Below are 22,561 nucleotides of genomic sequence, written 5' to 3'. Positions count from 1 at the left end.
CAGACCTCCTAGCGGGTTATATGAAGCATTTGAGAAAATATTGGAAAGTGCATTATTGAAATTATCTGGATCAAGTAAATATATTTTTATTTGTGGTGACTTCAACATAAATTTATTAGAAAACTGTAGCACAAGTATTAGATTCAGATCATTATTATATTCATATAACCTCATTAACTTATTCTTAGAGCCAACTAGAATCACTGAATCCACTGGAACATGTATTGACAACATATTTACCAACTGTGTACCTAATCATAAATGTATTATAAATATGTTAAGTTCTGATCATTGTGGACAGTTGGCTTCATTTAATTCGCAAATAAATAACAATGCTAAGGATTTAAAACAGACATTTGTTCCAATCAATTTGTATCGAATTGAGAAGTTCAGAAGTAATATCATGGCAAAGCTCTCATATTTACAATTAAATGATAATTCTAATGAGCTTTATAACAATTTTTTTAAATTAATTAAAACAGAATTTAATGCCATATTTACTTCCAAGACAGTCTATTCTAGGAATTTTCTTAAATTTAATGATTGGGCGACTGTCGGAATTCACAAGAGTAGGCAGAGGTTGTATGAACTTTATAGTGAAAGATCATACAACCGGTCTTTTTCATTTATCAGTTATGTTAGTGCCTACTCTAAACTATTCAAACGTGTATGTCATACAGCTAAATCATTGCATATAAAAAAAAAAATTATTGAGGCACCTGATAAAATTAAAATGACATGGAAAATTATTAATTGTGAAACTGGAAGAGTCAAAAATAACATCTCCGACTTTAGCTTATCTATTGACAACAATTTATTTTCCTCAGATCGGGATGTTGCAACTGTTTTTGAAAATTTTTTTGCTGACATTCCATTTTCGACAACTAACTCATTAAATTCCTCTCCTACCGTTGCTGAATCATTATTAAAAAACCATGTGGAAGAATGTAATATTAGCTTTAAATTTAATACAGTAAGTGTAAGTGATGTAATAAGTTCCTTCAGATCACTAGATATTAAGAAAACGGCCGATCTGTGGGGGATCTCTGTCAAGGTAGTCAATTCAATAATTGATGTAATCGCACCCTACCTTGTCACTATATTTAATAAATGTGTCCTTAGTGGCGTGTTTCCTGACCTCATGAAACATAGTAGAGTATTACCAATATTTAAATCAGGTAGTACATCAGACCCCAACAACTATAGGCCCATCTCTGTACTGCCAACTCTTAGCAAGATCTTTGAAAAGTTATTACTAAATCAAATGCTAGTACATTTTAACAATAACAAGTTGCTACACAAGAAACAATTTGGATTTACAAGGGGTCGCTCGACAACTGACGCTGGTGTTGAGCTCGTTAAAAATATTTACAGGGCCTGGGAGGAGTCACAGGATGCCTTAGGGATATTTTGTGATTTATCTAAGGCCTTTGATTGTGTGCAACACGAAACTTTGGTCAGGAAGCTACGTCATTATGGAATTAGGGACACTGCACTCAGTCTTCTGATTTCGTATCTGAGCAATCGCATTCAGAGGGTTGATGTAAATGGAAAGAGATCTCCCGGGTCTCCAGTTACTGTGGGGGTCCCTCAAGGATCAATTCTTGGACCATTTCTCTTCCTTGTTTATATAAATGACCTGCCACATCTCCTAGGTGATAAACTCGAGATAGTATTGTTTGCTGATGATACTTCTTTAATTTTTAAAATAAAAAGACGTCTTTCAATATATGACGATGTGAACAATACTCTCTCTGAAATAGTAAATTGGTTTAGAGTTAATAATTTAATGTTAAATAGTAAAAAGACTAAATGTATTAAATTCACTACTCCCAATGTAAGATGTGTCAAAACGAGTGTACGTTTAAACGGGGAAGCATTAGATGTTTTAGAATCAACAGAGTTCCTTGGTATGACAATAGACTCTAAGCTCCAATGGGGCCCCCATATAAATAAATTGGCGAATAGACTTAGCTCTGCAGCCTATGCGGTAAAAAAAATTAGACTTTTGACTGATGTGGATACGGCACGCCTTGTGTACTTCAGTTATTTCCATAGTATAATGTCGTATGGCATCCTACTCTGGGGTAATGCAGCTGACATTAATACTATTTTTGTACTGCAGAAGAGGGCTATTCGTGCAATTTATAACCTGGTCCCAAAAGATTCGTTAAGAGGTAAATTTAAAGAAATTAAAATAATGACTGTCGCTTCTCAATTTGTTTTTGATAATGTTATGTATGTACGCAAAAACATAAATGATTTTCCCAGAAATTGTGACGTACATTCTATTAACACTAGGAACAAGAATAAACTTGTTACTCCAAGTACCCGATTACACAGGGTTAGTAACTCTTTTTTGGGGCAATGTATACGTTTTTACAACAGGATCCCAGTAAACGTTCAAAATTATTCAATTATAAAATTCAAAAGAGTCGTTAAAGAGCGTTTGTGTGCTAAAGGATATTACAACACTAATGACTTTTTAGTTGACTGCACACCTTGGGAATGAAATGATCGCCTCCAGGCTGTTTCAAACAACTAATATATACTTATCATTGTACCTACATGGAAAATGGTTAAAAAAAATGAAAAAAAAATATATCCCGCTGAGTTTCTTTCGCCGGTTCTTCTCAGGTCCGAGGTGCTAAATTCCGAACCGGTGGTAGATTTTTGACAATCAATAAGCAAGTGCAAACACTTCTATATTGAATAAAGATTTTTGACTTTGACTTTGACTTTTGTAGGCTCACCCTTTAAACCGGAACACCTGGTGGTACCTACCCAGATGGGCTTGCACAAAACCCTACCACATAGTTTATTGTGATAAAGATAAATCGTGTAACCATCGCATTTTAAATGTACTCTATGTAGTCCAATGCCTGCTGTACTGTAATTTACATATATATAATAAATACATACACGCTGGATCCGTGGTCATTGCTATCGGCTTTTTGCTCGACTCAACAGTTCAGATTCCCGATCGTAAACACCTTCCGGTTTTGTAGCTGTACGAGTATGTTCGCCGACCTCTGCACCTCACGGGCTCCGTCGAGTTTCAACCATAATTAAAGCATAATTAATTTTTTGTTTTACACTTAACTGTGAGATGAGATATCGAATGAATCTTAAACGAAGATTACGGAACCGATGCGATAAATGAATTTATAATTAACATATCTGTCCACCGATCCACTGGAGCGCCGCGATATAAACCCAATAGTCTTTTATTTTGATTGTTTGTTTATATTGTAAGTACATATTAATTAATTACAATAATTATAAAAGATTTGCTTTGACTTATTTATATCAAATCAAATCAAATCAAAAGCCAATCGTTGTCCACTGCTGAACATAGGCCTCTCCCAAGGTGCGCCAAAGCTCCCGGTCCTCCGCCTTCCGCATCCAGTCGGTCCCCGCCACCTTCATGAGGTCATCGGTCCACCTGGCTGGAGGGCGCCCTACGCTGCGTTTGCCGATTCGCGGTCTCCACTCTAGGACTCGTCTGCTTATATAACAGTGATATATAATATTATCTTATTTATATAACAGTGTTTAATCTTTAATCGTATGTAGGTAAATAATAATTACAATAAAATAATAATGATCATTGTGATTACGGTAATTTCTTATTGTATTAACGCTACTATAACACTCGTGCATAAATTTAAACATTTACAATTTAAATTTGTAATTAAATAAACATTTTTAAATAAGTTAAGGTGTGAAGTTGTATTTATCGAGCGATTTGATATTAATTAGCGCAGGGCCGGATCTATCATATGGCTTTTTGGGCTTCAGCCCAGGGCCCCGTGGATTCAAGGGGACCCCAGCTAAGTCAAGCCAAAGTCGAAAATAGACGATAATGCGAAAGAATCCATAACTTTATTAAATTAAACAGATCGTATGGTTTGCAGCGCTGCGAGTCCTGCGATTATTGAAATCCATTCAATTAATTTAATTCAAGTCTACGTCCAGATATGTCTTAAGGCCCCTAAGTAGTGTTAGCCCAGGGCCCCCTAAAGTTACAGTCCGGCCCTGAATTAGCAGTTACTCGAGCAACTTTATCGTGTAGTTTCCATGTCTCTGTGCGCTAAATAAAATTAACTCCCATATTCTTCGATACGACTCCAATAGAAATATAAGACCAATAGAAATAAAAAAAACATATTTATATTGGAGACAAATAGATAATTCAACTATTTTTGGTAAGATAATTCAATTATTTTTTTACCACCCACTCATCAGATATTCTACCGCCAAATAACAGTACACTGTATTGTTGTGTTCCTGTTTGAAGGGTGAGTGAGTCAGTGTAACTACAGGCACAAGAACATAACATCTTAGTTCCCAAAGTTGGTGGCGCATTGGCGATATAAGGAATGGTTAATATTTCTTAAAGCGCCATTGTCTATGGGCGCTAATGACCATTTAACATCAGGTGGTTGATCAGCCAGTCCGTCTACCTATTACATAAAAACGTCCCAAATTTAAAGTGACAGGGAAGACCAAAAAATAAGTTTCTCTATGCAACACATCACAAATCTGTTTTACGGATTATTTACTGATGTCAGGGTTGCCTTAAACAAAAACCAAATAAAACCCACGTCAAAACACTCTGGGTTTGAGCGTACTCAATCTGCTAGTAAATCCCACTCTGATACTATTGAGGCCGATGCTTTGCAACAATACGTTTAAAAAAAAAAAAGAAACTTTCGAACAAGGAATTTCCGGAAATTCCTGTAAATTTCAAACATAGCAGCGTATATTTGTAAGTTTAAAGACCCCAATGATTTTACCGCTTGGGGCCTTCGCCGTCACCTATGACCACATTTATGTTCTCATCTATTTGGATAGCGCATTCAATTTTATTTGCAGTTTCAATCTTCGTATCTGTCTGTGCTAGTGAGGACAGATAACTGCAAGTATTCATTCAGTATAAAATGTTATGCGCTTGCGCAGGCCGTGAGACGATTTGAGTTTTTGCCGTGTTATCTATTACTTATTCGATTTTATTTAAATTTAATTTTAAATACAGGGGTGTATAATTTCGGTAGAGTACAATTTGGTGAAAGTTTTAAACGAATATAATAAAACAAATTCATTTTAAAGCCATGATTTTATTTAAACTGCCAATTTTAATATACACTACTAGTACGCTATTTTAAAGTACCTACGGAGGCTGTTCAAGATGGCGCCAGGATTGAAAAAGAAAAATATTTTACCAAATTATATAACCTTATATAAAAAGATTAAAATGCATATAGCATCAGTAATCCGAACCAAGATATTAATTTATTTATAGTTATAGATTTTAGAAGAGAGTAAATAATAATCTCATCTCAATCAATCCACAGAACCATAACCATAAATATTGTGACCATGTGACCTATTTATTGGAAAAAAAAATAACTGCTGACTTTCTTACCGGTTCTTGGCAATAGAATCTAAGTCTTAAACTGATTTAAATTATCTTGTAAAACGATGACAAAATTGATTAGAGAATATTTTGATTTTGAAATCTTTTATCTCCCAAATACCTACTTTATTTATATTCGCTTATATTTGTATAATATTAATTTTTTTTTATGTCAAAAGGTGGCAAACGAGCAGGAGGCTCACCTGATGGAAAGTGACTACCACCGCCCATGGACATCTGCAACACCGAGGGGCTTGCAGGTGCGTTGCCGGCCTTTCAGGAAAGAGTACGCTCTTTTCTTGAAGGTTCCCAAGTCGTATCGGTTCGGAAAAACCGCCGGCGAAAGCTGGTTCCACAGAGTGGTTGTGCGAGGCAGAAAATGTCTTAAAAATCGCGCTGTTGTGGATTTTCGGACATCTAGGTGGTGCGGGTGATATTTGGAATTTTGACGAGATGTCCGAAGGTGAAATTCAGCAGCCGGGATTAATCCGAACAATTCCTCGGAACATTCCCCGTGATAAATTCTGTAGAAGATGCAGAGCGATCCAACATCTCTACGCAAAGCCAAAGGATCAAGCAGATCGGAAAGGGCTTGATCGTCGATAATTCGAGCCGCTCTACGTTGGATACGGTCCAATGGAAGGAGCTGGTACTGGGGAGCACCCGCCCAGAGGGTGGGTTATTAACATATATATTTATTAATAAATAAAATTATATAGTATAAATATAATTTATAGCACTCAAGAATAAGTTACTTAACCAACAGAGAAAAAAATAATAATTTTATTACTAGTTTCGGTTATCCCCCCTACGTACGTACAAACAAATTTTACCTATTTATAATATTATTATAGATATACTGAATGAAATTAAATAAACCTAAAGTATATACAAACAAAGTCGCGGTTGAGTTGGTATTGAATATTAATGAAATTGTATTGACTCAATGAGCGGGCAGATCTACGACCGTCGCCCGGACTAAGGTCATTGCCAAGGCCTATATATACAAGACGGGTCCAGCTGCATCAATAATTACGGTGCCACAACGGACACGGGAAGACGTATGTATATTTACATATATATATTTAGTCGTAAGGAGTGTTTCGGTGGTATTTTCGTATATGAAAATAATTGAACTTGACCTTCGTAGATTTTATATATTTACGTTTAATATAACGAACTTTATTACATTATTAAGTATGTTATTCTGAAAATTGATAAAAAATGTCAATGAATAGTGTATCAATTTGATTCTATTTTATAATAGTCCAATAAACCCGCTGAGTTTCTTTTGACGGTTCTTCTCAGGTCAGGGTGTTTTCTTTTCCGAACCGGTGGTAGTGTTTATTTGACAGTAAATAATTTTAATGCTTATATTTGATATCAGTGTTAATTCCGAAATATTTTTTTTAATTATTATATTATTAATATATATCCAAAGGCAAAAATGAACTTTATCGAAACGTTTTATTATTAGCGATATCATTGGTCTTGGATAATCTACGGTATCCATTATCGATTTGCGGAAAATAATGTTTAGAACGTCAACGAAACTGTTATCGAAGTTTTGGAAGTAAAAATACAGTGGATATAATTAGTTTCATGGATTAATGTTGTATTATAAATAAAGATACATTAGTTAACTGTCAGTAGTGCACAATATAGCTGAGTTTGTTTATCTTGAGAGCAAATCTAAGATTTTTTTTATCTTTATTCCTTTTACGGAGTAGACTTAACTATACAATAATTGTATATTTAAAAACTAACTAAACTATAAACTAATGTAATTATTTTGTGTCTTAATTTGACTTACGTTAAGTAGAAATAATAATTATAAAGCTTCATGTATTGAAGCTAATCTTGCATGTCTGCCCTTCAATTCAAAGCGTAACGGCTTCAAACCTTCTTAAAAAGGGGGGTTATATTTTCATTGATTTAAATATAAATTAAATTTCAGTAATTTGTAATTCAAAATCTATGTTAGACATTTATATACACAGTTAATAATTGTAAAAAATTTCGTTATTAATTGTTAAAAATTTATTTTATACTTTGTACGTAATGTGGTACTTGGTCGATCAATTAATACCACAGACCCACTAGTGGGTCTCCCGCTAACCTTCGTGTTTGTTCAAAAGATTTTGTAGGAATTTCGAAAATTACTTATGTTTTTTTTTTATTTAATTTCGTTGTAAATTGAAAGTCACTCTACATTTAGCGCCAAAATAATAAAGCCTCCTTTAAATGATTTTTTAATATCAAATAGCAGACATTAGTTCAGTTACAATTGGAGTTTGTCGACAAAAATTTAATTTTGTTAACGTTATTCATTTTTTTTTTGTCATTTTCTTATACAGCCGTAGTACTGCTCTTTAACCGGCCAGAACTTTCCTCCGCTTTCTAAACTCTTTTGTTAAATCGTAGCAATTTAGTAAATTGTAATTATGAATCCTCTTTATTTTTCTGCACATCTACGGCTGGAGTTCTTCACAATGAGACCATAAGCGATCTTTCATGTGCAGCCATCTATTAAAATATAAAATACAAAATCGGCTTACGCTATTAATATATAAAATGTTTTCACGAGTGAAGTCGCGGCGTGATTTGACAATAATACTTATCTATACTAATATAATGAATGCGAAAGTAACTCGGTCTGTCTGTTGCAATTTCACGACAACCACTGAAGTGAATTTATAAATTTATGTATCAAGTTTGAACTTCAAGGAAAACTTTAACAACTTTTTCGTTTTTTTTTTTTATCTAGAATATCTAAATATATAAATAATCATCAAAAAAGAAAATCGATTAAATTTAGGCCATAGACTTTGACAGAACTAGAGCACGCAGTACAACATTTATACTTGTTGTAGTTTACAGCGACGATAACATAATCATTAGTATTAGATTTATATTCTATATGAGTATTTATTATCTGTGTTTAACCATCTGTCATCTTGAGTGACACATCGCGGAGCGCGGGAAAATGTAATTTATAAATTGGCGCCATTTTTTAAATATTAATACTAATATTGTATGTTAAGATTTAAACCTCGACCCTCAAAACAGTTTTCTAATATGACTACTTGAAAAATCACTTTTAGAATTACCTTAGATAAAGACCTTATCTATTTTTAATATCACATTATACGTCATAACTTTCCGTTTGCTACTAATAACCAGGGTTTAATACCACCCTTATATAATCCGCTAATAGTCGCAAACTTTATTTGATATTAAAGTACTTTCTTATTGTCTGTCAAAAATCTAGCGCAGGTTTATATTATTGATATGATTCATTGTTACGGATATATTATTAATATTTTACCGATTTCAAATACGATTATAATCCGTTTTGTTTCTTCCGATTATCCGATTGTTCCGAATAGTTTCAGTTACGAATATTCTATCATTTATAAATTGTATAAAAGACAATTTGAATTTAAATTTATTAGCCTTGCATTTATTTCCAAAGTCCGATAACAGTTTCGTCGACGTTCAAAACGCAATTTTTTCGCAAATCCATAGTGAATATCATAGATTAATCAAGCACTCGACCAATGATATCGCGTCAATTAGCTGTCAAATGTTCTTTATAAGGCTTTTTTCCTGTTATGGTTGGAATAGAGTGTATGTCCTTAGGGTTTAAACTTGCAACAAACTAAATTCAATTAAACTCGGTGAGTGGTTTAAAGTTAAAGCATAACAGACAGAGAGACAGACGGACAGATTGATACATTTATAATATCAGCACAGATTATAAAGCTCGTTGTTGTTACTGATGTCATGTAATGTTAATCACGTGAAAATATAATTCGACGCTTTCCAATTATCTATATTATCTTAATATATCCTGTTTGGAAGTCAAATATTCTTCATTGTAGATATAAAGTTATCATCTGCTTTTAATTTAAACAACCTTTAAATAATCTCTTGAAGTATAGCACTATCGGATTTGGTAACAATGTCGGATAGATTTTAATTTCGCATCAACGATGGTTTCGGATACGGAGCTCCATAACATCCCTGATCTCTACAGACGTATTTTCCGTGTCTTTCTAACATTTCGAGGTTAGTAGTTACGTGTGTTAGTTTTTTTATTACGGACAGCAGCAAACACAATTATTGACTTACAGTTTTTGGTTGTGTCTTCTTTATCTGGTTCTTCTCGGTAGAATCTGCATTCCGAACCGGTGGTAGCTTCACTTAATATATTTTGTTAAATGACAATTCAAAAACGCTTGTAAAAGGGAAAGAATGAGAAGTTATGTCCCCTGTGCCTGTAGTTACACTGGCTCACTCATCCTTCAAACCGGAACACAACAATAAATACTATTTACTGTTGTTTGGCTTATTTACTTGTTGTTTGGTTTGTTAGAATATCTGACGAGTGGGTAGTACCTAGTGGGTAGTACAAAGCCCTTCCACAAAGTAAAATGCCGATAGTGTTTCGAAAATCTATAAATAAATAAATAAGACAAAAAGGCTTTAAATGCTTTCCGAGGTATAGCTGTTCCTGAAACACCTGTTAGAGTCAAAGTATTCTACTTGGAATTTGTATCCAGGACCTTGTGTAATGCAGCCATTACGAGCAAGCACCTAGTCCAACGACACTATATAAATCTATGCATCGGTCACGACCTCATGAACCGGTTCATGAGATGTCCATACTGTATCTATTTATAAGCTGTCTGCAACACAAATAAACTTGCTAATTGGACACCTAATACCACGTAAATGCAATTAATAAACAATTAAAATAAATTAATCTTTAATAATTTAAATCAAAATGTACTTTATAGTCCGGTCAATATAGACATTCGAAGTTACATGAATTTACAACAAGTTGAAAAGGTTTTCACTTCTTGAAAACATAATTAAAAATAATATTACAATTACAATTTTTAACGCGCTATATCTCAGAAACGGTTGCTCTAAGAAAAAAGTATAAGTACATTTTTTATAGAAAATTTTATAAGCTAATTTTGCGATAAAACTTACCGTTTTCCTGAAAATCGGAAAAAAACATTTTTTTTTTTGGTATTTTCGATCTTCGAACTCAAATAAAAAAAACCAGGTACCGGAATGATTCGGACATTCTGAATATTATTTTTAATTGTGTTTTAAACAAGTTAAATCATTTTCTGCTTGTTGTAAATTTATATAACTTTACGTGGCAAGCCACCGTTCGTAAATTAGATTCTACCGAGAAGAACCGGCAAGAATCTCAGTATTTACTCTTTTTTCACGATTTTAATTACAGAATATGTCAGTAAAGTACAATTAATTTTTTTATATATGAAGAGAAGATTTAAAGTATGTTCCACCATACTGTTCCATTGCGTGTTGGTGATAAACACAAGGTCGATTCTATCCGATTCATTGAGATTGCCGTAATATTTTACTGTCAAAGCACGGGATGGATAATAATCCATTTCTAATAAGAAACACAAATTAAACAAATGAGAATTGCGGTGCATTTCCACGATTGAATCCGTAGTCATTGTTTAAGATTTATGTTCAAATCAATCCATACTTAATATTATAAATGCGAAAGCAACTCTGTCTGTCTGTCTCGCTTTTACGCCAAAACTGCTCAACTGATTTAAATGAAATTTGGTACACAGATAGTCTGGAGCCTGAGAAAGGACATAGGCTACTTTTTAATTAGCAAAAGGATTGAAAAGGGAGATGAAATGTTATATGAAAATATTGTCATATTATGTCAAATTCAAGTGCGTACGAAGTCGCGGGCACAGCTAGTATTTAATAATTAAAATAAAATTTCTCATGTTATAAACGACTTATATAACGAAATCAATCGTTAAAGGCGAAAAAAACACACAATTTTATATAACAAGTCTGAGGGCAGCTTAATATATTTGCCCCTCCAGTTTAAGGGGAATGAGTCAGTGACCTGTCTCCGTTTCACCATCATCATCATTATAAATAATAAGTGGAATAAGCTCCTCTCCTCAAAAGGAGGTTCTTAACCCAGCCGTGGGCTGTTATTTTATACGCCAGTCGTATAGGTACTGTGATGTAACTAGACCTTGACTAAAAATATACATTGACATAGTATTTAAATAAATGTATGTTTTATGTGATTTGGCCCTAAAAGTATACCAGATTTTTTTAATGTATAGACTCTAGATGCTCTCTATGATAACTTTACCATTGAGGCTGTCTTTTAATAAATAATAAATATTGGATAACATCACATACATTACTCTGATCCCAACGTAAGTAGCTAAGGCACTTGTGTTATGGAAAATCAGAAGTAACGACGGTACCACAAACACCCAGACCCAAGACAACATAGAAAACTAATTAACTTTTTCTACATCGACTCGGCCGCGAAAGTCGAACCCGGGACCTCGGAGTGGCGTACCCATGAAAACCGGTGTACACACTACTGACCACGGAGGTCGTCTTTTCTTGAATTATCCATAGTGGATTCCGTGACTAGAAGTTCTATGGCGAAAGATTTCGAGGTAAATCGTAAGCACGTCATTCCTAGAGCATCCAACCAGGGTTGGTAGATACATCTGTGACATGCAGATTTACTGACTTCACTGCTAAGCAAGCAACTCAAATAAAGGGCAAAAATTCATAGGTGTTTGCCCGATTTGAGCCCACAATTCAACATGTCTAACTAAGGATCATCTTCGCTTGAAATATAATAAATAATTTAATTAGTACATCGAAACAGATTAAATAAATGGATTGCATTGTCTAACGTCAAAATTGTTCGCAAAATTTCAGCTCAATCGTGTGTGTGGAAGTAGCTTAACAGTTAATTGCAAGATTAAACACACACTAATAGCTGAAGTTAAATAAATACATGTGAACACTTTAAGAAACATGTCATCAGGGCTGGATTAACCTTTTGGGGGGAGATTACACTTTTCTAACAATCTAAAGGTAGATGATTTATGTATTGATATTAATTATTTTTTTCGAAGGTTGCTATAACGATATTCAAATAGAAAAAAATCAACAATTCATTTAATTCCTCGATTTTAGTTTTGCATTTTTGACTTGTGGCAACACTGCCTAATGGATCCGGCCCGTGTGTGAACCGATGCAAGATTTTATATCGTAGGCGTTAATTACTTTTGAGAATGTATACACCGTTAGGCATGCGGCCATCTTTACGCGTTTGAAGAACTCGTTGTGTGTACTTTGGCGGTCAATTTTAAGTATAACTGTTCTTTAGATGTTGTTTATTAACGACAAATTATACGTGTGTGGGTGCGGCTTAATCTTAAGATATTTTTGTTAAATATAACTTATAAGATCAATCTTTGCCTATGTCATAAAAAAAAAGAAAACTTCTCGTGTTATTGAATTGTTGTTTGTTAATATTAATCTAAGAAATTATAGATTCTACCTAAGAGCGACAAGTAATTAAATTACCTCTAATTAATTTTCGTCCGTGTCTTTTGTAGTAGGTTTTAGGTATAAAAAACTAGCCTATAACCTATTCCAATGGAAGTAGGAAAAAAGATAAACAAACCTTAGATTTACGTATTTCATGCGATTTGTTAATAACTCAGCTATATTGTGCACTACTGAGATTTTTTATACACACTTTATGATTAATATATCTTTATTTATAATACAACACTATTACACTTAACTACTTATTTTCACTTTAATTTTACTTTCAAAAGTCCGATAACAGTTTCGTCGACGTTCAAGACGCCATTTATTCGCAAATCCATAGTGAATATCATGGATTAATCAAGCACTCGACCAATGATATCGCGTCAATTTGCTGTCAAATGTTGTTTATTTGGCTTTTTTTCTGTTATGAATAGAGTATATGTTCTTAGGGTTCAAACTTGAAACAAACTAAATTCAATTTAACTCGGTTAAGTGGTTTAAAGTTATAATAACAGACAGAGAGACAGACGGACAGATTGTGGCATTTATAATATCAGTACAGATTATAAAGCTTATGTTATCGATCTGTCATGTAATGTTAATCATGTAAAAAAATAATTCTACGCTTTCGAATTATCTACATTATCTGTTTCGAATTCTATTACGATAAGACCTTTTAAGACTGCGTTACGCGGCAGTGATTACGTGTAGCGTCAGAAAAATAAATTTAATAAGTCAGTTGTTAAAGAAAACATATTGTATATTTGTAAAAACGTTACAGTAATGACATATATGATTTTATCAACATAATGGTGAGAAAAGGGGTTGGAGGTTTGTATAGTGAATCAATCAGTGTTTGTATGGAAGTAACATTTCGGGTAGAACTGCGGGTTCGGCTAGTAGAACATAAATGAACACAATTCAATCCAAGTCGAGTTTTGGGACCTACCTCTTCTCTCTTAAACCGCTCAACCGATTTAGATGAAATTTGGTGTGGGGATAGTTTGAGTCGTAGGGAGGATAGTTTTTATAACGAAAATCCTTCCATAAAGGTGTGTAAGTTTGTAGTGGGAATCAACAAAGGTTACAAACGTATCGGGCGTAAATGGAGGGTGAAACTTTCCTTGGTATAAAATTTTATATACCAGGTTCAGCTAGTAAAACACAAATTAATGTAATGAAATATTAAATAACATCGATAGCGATGCCAACGGTACCCACATGCGTCAATTGACGTCATACATCGCCCCATTCCAAAAGGTCATATCATAATAGCATTTAGCGCTGATAACATACCTTATCTATTAATAATTTTTATTTTCTATCTTGTTAACACATTTTTTAAGTAAAAATTTAAGATATCATCTCGTTCTCGTATGTCAAACAAGAGGAAATTTACTTCTTGGTAGGGTTTTATGCAAGCCTGTTTGAATGCGTACCCACTCAGAGCATATACTACCGCCAAATAACTAGAGGATTATCGTGCTTCAGCTTGAAGCGAGTGTACCAGTGTAACAACAGGTGCAAGGGACGTAATATATCAGTTCCTGAGGTTGGTGTCGAATTGGTGACGTAACTAATGGTTAATATGTTAGCGCCACTAGGATGGGTGACAATTTACCATCAAATATATAGAAAATGGCGTAGTGACATTCGATTATTACAATTATATATACTTAGATCGTGTGTACACTAATATTGATACTACTAATAATATAAATGGGGAAATAAATTTCGTTACACAATCACCCAAGAACGGACGGATTTGTGTGACAGACTGAAGTACGCCATTTTTATTGTTTTTTTTTTAACAAATTTTGTATACTCATTCATATTAAAATGAAGACGAATAATTATATGATCTGTGCGTTTCGAAGACGTACGTATGTGACGTATAAACTTATAGAAACCACAATTCCAGCTCGATACACACGTTTCGTTCATCAATTTAAGAAATATACTTATCTTTTTGATTAGTTACAAATAATCCGCCATTTTTATTTTTCTCCAATGCTATATTTTCTTAAAAGCCCGCCAAATCTACTTATACTTTGCCACAGACAATTAAATCATAAGTTGAGTCGATGAACAAAATTAACGTTCGATTGCATTTAACACAATTATTTATTTATTAATTCAAAATATAAATAATTAATAATTACTTATTTAAATCTAAATAATATTGCAAATTAACGGCTATTGTTGTTTAATAACGATTCGTTAAATATAAATACCGATCAATGAATGACAGAAATGAAGACCATCTCAGTCGAATTTTGTAAATATCACGATACAAATAGTTTGCGATACTCAGCAATCAAGTACAGCGGAACTATGGCGATCCGACATTTAGAACATTATTTATTGCCGGTTCTTCTCGGTAGAATCTACATTCCGAACCGGTGGCAGCAACATTCAAAAGTGCTTGTCAGAAACTATTTAAATAGATAATATTTTTATTTCTACTTACTGACGTTTGAAAAAAGTTGCAAGTATTGGGCCTTTTTTATTATATCGGTAGGCGGACGAGAAAATGGGCCATCTGATGGTAAGTGGTCGCCACCGCCCATAGACAATGTCGTTGTAAGAAATATTAACCATTCCTTAGATCACCAATGCGCCACAAACCTCGGGAACTAAGATGTTACGTCCCTTGTGCCTGCAGTTACACTGGCTCACTCACCCTTCAAACCGGAACACAACAATACCGAGTACTGCTGCGGCTTTTTTAATGTAAAACAATATTTATTGTTGACATATTCTTTGATTGGTAAAGGAGGATCTATTGAGTTTGCCATCAGGTCGTCTGATTTACGTGAGGACTGTAGACATCTACCATTACTCGGTATAAAATAAGACTTTTGTCATGTTTCGAAAAAATTAACCAATCCTTTCACTAATAATATAATAAATGGTAAATTTACAAAGCGTATAATAATTACTATATTTATGTACTTAAGTTAAGAATACATGTATTAAATATCTATATTGCACAGAATATTACGAAATGTTTAAGACTAACATAGTAAAAAAATATAACAAATACACTTATATGTATGTATATTATATACGACGTTTTTGTTTCAGATAAAAATCAAAGATGGCGTTCATCAAACACGGAGGGATGCTGTTGCTTTTTGTGATAGCAGAGATAAGCGCCGCCACGGAATACTTTAGAAGTATGTTAATACCGCTATTGCATCATAGATGTCGCTAATGCTCATAATACTTGGATATGAACCATTGTTTAAAATTAAAAATAATATAATCGAAAAAAAGTTAAATCTAACTTATGTTGTCTGTTGAGATTTTCTTAAGTATTTTTGTTTGAATATTTTAACTTCCACGTGTTTTAGTTCAATCAAGAAATATATAATTATGTCTGTCTAACTTAAAGTATAAGATAGACCTTAAAGTAATTTAATATTTGTTTATAAAATAACTATTATAATTGTACTGTATTACAATAAACTGAGGTTCACGCTTGTCACTACAATGGTCTAAATTTAAAGCGGGAAGCGTAATATTGGTAAAATAATTTTATGTACTGAAACCTTCTCCGTAACGAGCTTCGTCTTGCCGTATAAGTTTTTATATATCACTGTAAAATTGTAAATACCGTTAGATTATAATCTATCTCGCGCAATTTTAAGCTGTCGAAAGATTGTAAACGTTTATTCAACTTACAATAAAACATATACAATTTCGATAGATCATAATCTACCGAAAATTAATGCGTTAAATTGTAAACAGTATGTTACGGTTCACGATCTGTCGATAGTTCACAATCTCGCGAGATAATCTAACAGTATTTACGGTCATATATATATTGGTTTTGTAGTTTATATTGGTGTTGTAAAAAATATTTTACCATTGTATACATTTCACATTTTCATTGTTGGAATAATTCTGTTTTTTTTTTTTTAAATTGAATTCATCGTCTCAGTTTATGACCATGAAAAAATTTTAAAGAACTGTCGAAAATTATATTTCAATGAGCTACATTACGCAAACAGAAATTACTGTCATATAAATAAGGATTTTAAATGTGTGTGTTTCAGCGCCTCGTCAGTCCGGCCCAGGCAGTATCTTTACAACCGGCAATGGCGAACCATGTCTCGGAGGGGACAGGTCTACTGGAGGCGTCTGCTTATCCAGGAACCAGTGCAACACCCAGGGTGGGAAGGCTATAGGGTTCTGTGGGGTCTTCGCAACGTGTTGCTCGTGTGAGTTTTACACACTTAAATAACTAGAAATCTGAACGGAAAATACGGGTTCAAACCGGATAAGCACTACTTATTTCTCCTCTCACCTCCATGCCCCAAAAATAATAATATCGAAGTTTAACTAAACACGCTAAATTAAAGTTTGATAATTAATTTATAATCGTGTTCATTTAAATAATGAATTACCATTACCACTTTTATGTATTTTCGTAATCGTCTCTAGTGAACGCATGTGACATACGGACAAACACGAAAGTCGCGGTCTTCATCAACCCCCCCTTGAACAGGGAGTCGTCAGGCCTTGAGTGTTCTTACAACATCGAGATCAACAATAATAACGTCTGTCAAATGAGGATTGACTTCGAGACGTTCAATCTGGCACCGCCGACCACGGTAAGCGAACTTTTAACTCTAGTATTTATTTACAAGGCCTCCTCCTGCGGATAATACTTATTAATAAAAAAACATTAGTAATAAACTAGTTTAATCTTAAAAGTAATAATATTAAGTGAACAGTTAATGAAAATTATATTATTTAACATATTTATAGATTTAGCTAAGTGTATTGAAATAGTCGACTTGTAGTTCCAAGTAAGTTGAAATAATGTAAGCGTAGGAAGAAGCCCACAGGTTACATTCCATAGCGAGTTGAAACCTGGGGAAGAATCTTTGTGTGCCTAATTTGTGTTTCGCTTTATTTGCCGTCGGTAATTTCAATCTACATGGTTCCCATAAATTTACATTCAAAAATCGACTGCTTTTACTTAGTAATAAAGTCCGTCTGGGTACCTAACCACCCACTCATCAGATATTCTGCCGCCAAAGAGTATTGTTGTGTTCCGGTTTGAGAGGTGGTTGAGCCAGTGTTACCTACATATTACATTAAAAAAAAAAACGTAATTAAAACAGCGTGGTAGACCAAGAAAAATACCTTTTCTTAAATGAGAGAATAGGCCTCAGTCCATCAGTGGTACAATTGCCTAAATAACTTACCAAAACTATTAATTTCGCAGGTGGAATCAGTCGAAAATGTAACCCATCGTCCAGGGTACGTCTGTAAGAACGACATCTTCCAAGTAACCAATTTACACGCCAACTCAGATTTCCTGCCATCCCTGTGCGGTGACAATAGCGGTCAACACAGTGAGTACTATAATAAAGAGTTCGTTTGTATGTAATGTACAAAATATAGTCAAATATTAAAATTAAATGATATTACCTTCAAATACAATCGTGATGTCGAGATGGCCCAGTGGGTAGAACGCGTGCATCTTAACCGTTGATCTCGGGCTCAAAATAAGGTAGGCATCACAGAATTTTCATGTGCTTAATTTGTGTTTATAATTCAACTCGTGCTCGGCGGTGAAGGAAAACATTCTGAAGAATCTAATTTCAACGAAATTTTGCCACATGTGTATACCTCCAACCCGCATTGGAGCAGCGTGGTGGAATATGCTCCAAACCTTCTCCTCAAAGGCAGAGGAGGCTTTAGCCCAGCAGTGGAAAATTTACAGGCTGCTAAAGTAAAATCGTCAACCAATTCTGTCTTATGAGACAGGCTTCGGCTCATGGTTAGGTTACGCTTAGATCGTCTTAGCTACTCAAACGACAATTAAAAATTTTGCATATATGTTATCAGGGGTTCTGAAAAGAAAGTAGAATATCTTATCTTTACTCTCTACCGCGGGTGAAACCGTAAATAAGGTAACAATACTTTACTATACTACCTTTCCAGTTTATGTACGAGTAAACGCCTCAACCAATAGCCGTTCCATTCGTCTGAACTTCAAGTTGGCTGATCGCGTCTCTCAGCCCAACCTGCCTCAAGCTACTTGGAAGATAAAAGTCACACAGCTCGAATGCTTCAACACCCTCGGGTAATGGTCACGTCCTGTTATATTAACCTAATATTTTACGATACAAATATATATTTGATGAAACGTTGAGGAACAGTTAACCCTGTGGTAATCGGATGTACCCAAACCTTCAAATTTGGAAAGCAAGCAAGCTGATACGATTTCAGGGTCTACGGGCCATTGCTAAATGAACCATTTATACTTCTTGTAGAAGTGTCTGAAGATGACCACTTTAGGACCACCTACCATCAAATCCAATCAATCGTTCGTCTTTTCTAAGGATCGCATTTTACATGAAGGTCAAGATTTGAGGACTGAGTCAAGGTTTAAAATAATATAATAATAATAGTTCGTGTAATTTTTAATCAACAGAAAGTATCGGGATGGTATCTTGGAAGCTATAACGGCATCACTACCGGCTACCCCCTTCACGAGCACAGCAGACAGGGATGAATACATGATCGGTAACTAAAATCCATACTGTAATAGAACTGTCCAAATATATTACATAAAAATATGTACCAAAGAGGAGCTTTAGATACTTTACCTAACCTATAATTCTAAAGCTAAAGCCTTAAAAAATGCTCTATATCTAATCTGTGTCATATTATCTGCCATCTGCTAGTGTTTTTAAACCTCAATCCCCTCCATCTTCATGGTATTGAGAGTTTCGAGACAAATGACGATGCCGTCAATACAAATACTGTGGCAACTGAATTTTTCTTAACTTGATTAACGTTTATAATAAAATTCACCTCGTTTTTATTCAACAAAAATAGTTCAGAAACCCATATATGTTCATCGACTTGCATAAGGCCACTATACTGGTATAAATTCTTTATCTTCAAGAGAAAAGCGCCTTTGTTATGCAACGGAACATACACAGCCTTCTATGTATTGATGATTTACGATGTTCCAGCGCCACCTGGCTGTTTGCAGTACTACCCTGACCGTTCCGGTTTCTTCGAATCGTTCAACTACAACCGTGGAGCTGGTCCTTACATCGCCAACATGGCGTACGCCACTTGTTTCAAACGAAACTCTGACGTTTGTGGTATCAAGTAAGTGGATTTATTAATTACTGGTTGTCGCCGGGGTTTCGCTCGCATTTAAGGGTTTGCTCGTCAGATGTTTGGCAAAAAAAAGTAGCCCATGTCCTTTATAACAAAATTATCTCAAATCAGTGGTTTTGTCATGAGGGAGTAATAGATAGATAGACAGACACAGTTAGTTTTGCATTTATAGTATTAGTATAGATGAGACTCTTTATTTTGTAGACAAATAAAATATCCGATATAATCCGGTACCTGATCGTGTGGCTCCAATCATCAACACATTGTTGCTCAAAGTAATCACAACAGTTGTACAGTTTTAACTAAACATTTTTTTAAATTTATAATTCATCTCGTGTTCAGCGATGAAAGAAAACTTTCTAAGGATACTTTACAATTTTGCAATGTATATTCAACAATTTGGTTCAAAGGAGCAGCCTGGTGGAGTGAGCGCTTGACCTTCTTATTCATCTCCTTAACATTAAGTCATTTTCAATGTCATTAAAGGAACTTGGGCAAAACGTCACCTGACATGGAATCAAGATTTTATAAAACATACATAAACTAAATTAACTTACCAAAGATTAAATTTTTACTAAAATTGTAAATGCGAAAGTAACTCTAATGTCTATCTGTTACGCTATCACCGTTAAACTGTTACGAAATCTGGTACGAAGTATATTTTAACCCCAAGGACAGACGGCGTTTACACTTTGAGTGGGTTAATGTTAGCGATATGGTTTTACACACGTTTTAACGTATTTTCCTCACATAGTGAATTCCACCACAATGCCGGGTTAAGCTAGTAATAAATATTTGTATCACACCAGTTATAGAACTTTCTGATGGTGGTACTCTTGGTGGACTAATGTGGAACATGCTATTTGTGGTATAATCTCGTGTTACCATTTCCAGATTGACAGCAGCCAGCTTCGACATGGCTTACCACGACGATTCCAACTTGTATCTGGACACGGATTGTCAAATCAATCCGGTCACCCAAGGTTTCGCGCAATCAGAGGATTACTTGTTCATCCCCGAGGCGGAGACAGCCGACGGTCTGAGAGGATCCAAGTTTTGTGGATCGAGTGCATCAAACCAGATCATTGCATGTATGTATGACTTAAATTGGATATAGGAAGGCGAATTGGTAAATAGGCTACCTGGTGATAAGTGATCAGTCCATAGACATAGGCACTGTAAAAAAATTAACCATTCCTTACATATTCAATGCGCCACCAACCTTGTGGACTTAGACGTTATGTCACGTTCATGTGCCTGTTAATCTACTGACTCACTCACCTTTGAAACCGGAACAAAACTATTGATGATGGTGGCAAAATATGTGGTACCACTAGTAAAGAATTTTTTTCTAGAAATTTGGGCGTACACACTATAAACCATCACTTTTAAATTATAAGTTTGAGGAGAACCGGGAAAAACTCAGTGTGTAACTATCATGAATATTAATACAGAGTACCCCCCATAGACCCCACTCTAACATCCTGGCGTCCTGAAAAATATTAGGTACTATGTAATGAGTATTGATCTGTGTAATTTTAATTCCAGCTACACCCCCGGGCCCCCTGTACGTGTACTTCCACAGTGACAACTTAGTGACTCAAGACGTCAACGAAGCCGGTTTCCGCTTTAACTACAACGTACTCAACAACTGCTATACCAAACATTAACAGACAGGTGCCATATTATGAACTTAATGAATAATTACAGTTCTGCGTCCTCGTGCTAAGATGGCCAATATCGATTATCCTTACATTCGGTATCGTAATAGAAAAAATGTCGGTTGTTTTAAATAAAACTAGCAACTTGTCCAGGATTCACACGGGTACATTCATAAGATACATAAGGGTTTATATAATATTCTCGTTTTTTTTCGGCTAGAGAAGTGGAATTTCTCGGCTTTTCTCTGCTATAATATGGTGTTATACATATAAACCTTCCTCTTTAATCGTTCTGTTAATTTATCAAATTAAAATCCGTTGCGTAGTTTAAAAGTTCTACGCGTACAGACGGGAAGCGACATTGTTCAAAACTAATTTTAGATATGCCTTATTAGATATTAAGCTGATGTCATTTTAGCACAGATAAAAAAATATTTTTGACTGATATGTCAAATATCAAGTATAAAAAGTATACATAGAAACGGTTGTAATTTTATTCGCTATGTAATTTTTAGGTGTTATAATAATGACTCTATGACGTATGACACTATGACTAATGAGTATTGTGTAACTATTATTTATTAATTAAACTTAGGCCAGAGATGCATTTAATATTAATGTTTAATTAAAAAACTATATATTTAAAAATAATTTTGTTGTTTTTTTTTACGACATTTTGGTTATCAATAATATTTAGTTATGTAAGATCTAAATGATAAAAAAGTAAAGCCCATAAACGACTCTCTCTTTGAGAACACCATTTGAAGATAATTCCACCATGCTTCTCCAATGCACGATGGATACACATGTTGCAGAATTCCATTGGATTGGACAAAAGTAAATTTCTTCGAAATGAATTATAAGCAGTGAACATCTATAAATTCAGAAGTGCTTCCCTAGATTTGAATCTGTAATTATCGGTTGAGATACTAAGTTT

At 34.3% G+C, this 22,561-nt stretch overlaps 1 protein-coding gene across 1 annotated transcript; it reads left to right on the top strand.

Annotated features, from left to right (window-relative positions):
- Positions 1 to 6,434: 6,434 nt before the first annotated feature.
- LOC125074164 lies at positions 6,435 to 21,817 on the top strand. The gene is made up of 10 exons (XM_047685406.1): positions 6,435 to 6,480; positions 15,896 to 15,987; positions 16,870 to 17,034; positions 17,258 to 17,427; positions 18,048 to 18,177; positions 18,770 to 18,911; positions 19,263 to 19,354; positions 19,810 to 19,951; positions 20,858 to 21,054; positions 21,512 to 21,817. The coding sequence occupies exons 2-10, from the start codon at positions 15,909 to 15,911 to the stop codon at positions 21,631 to 21,633; spliced, it is 1,239 nt and encodes a 412-aa protein (XP_047541362.1). The 5' UTR covers positions 6,435 to 6,480; positions 15,896 to 15,908; the 3' UTR covers positions 21,634 to 21,817.
- The last annotated feature ends 744 nt before the right edge of the window (positions 21,818 to 22,561 follow it).

The sequence above is a fragment of the Vanessa atalanta genome, chromosome 27, assembly GCF_905147765.1.
Source record: "Vanessa atalanta chromosome 27, ilVanAtal1.2, whole genome shotgun sequence".
NCBI classification, from domain to species: Eukaryota; Metazoa; Arthropoda; class Insecta; order Lepidoptera; family Nymphalidae; genus Vanessa; species Vanessa atalanta.
This window is presented reverse-complemented; position numbering and strand designations above follow the sequence as displayed.

Coding starts and splice junctions, on each gene's coding strand:
- LOC125074164 (XM_047685406.1), top strand. CDS start 15,909: ATGGCGTTCATCAAACACGGAGGGATGCTGTTGCTTTTTGTGATAGCA. Junction 17,428..18,047: donor ATCTGGCACCGCCGACCACG/GTAAGCGAACTT, acceptor TTAATTTCGCAG/GTGGAATCAGTCGAAAATGT. Junction 18,178..18,769: donor TGACAATAGCGGTCAACACA/GTGAGTACTATA, acceptor CTACCTTTCCAG/TTTATGTACGAGTAAACGCC.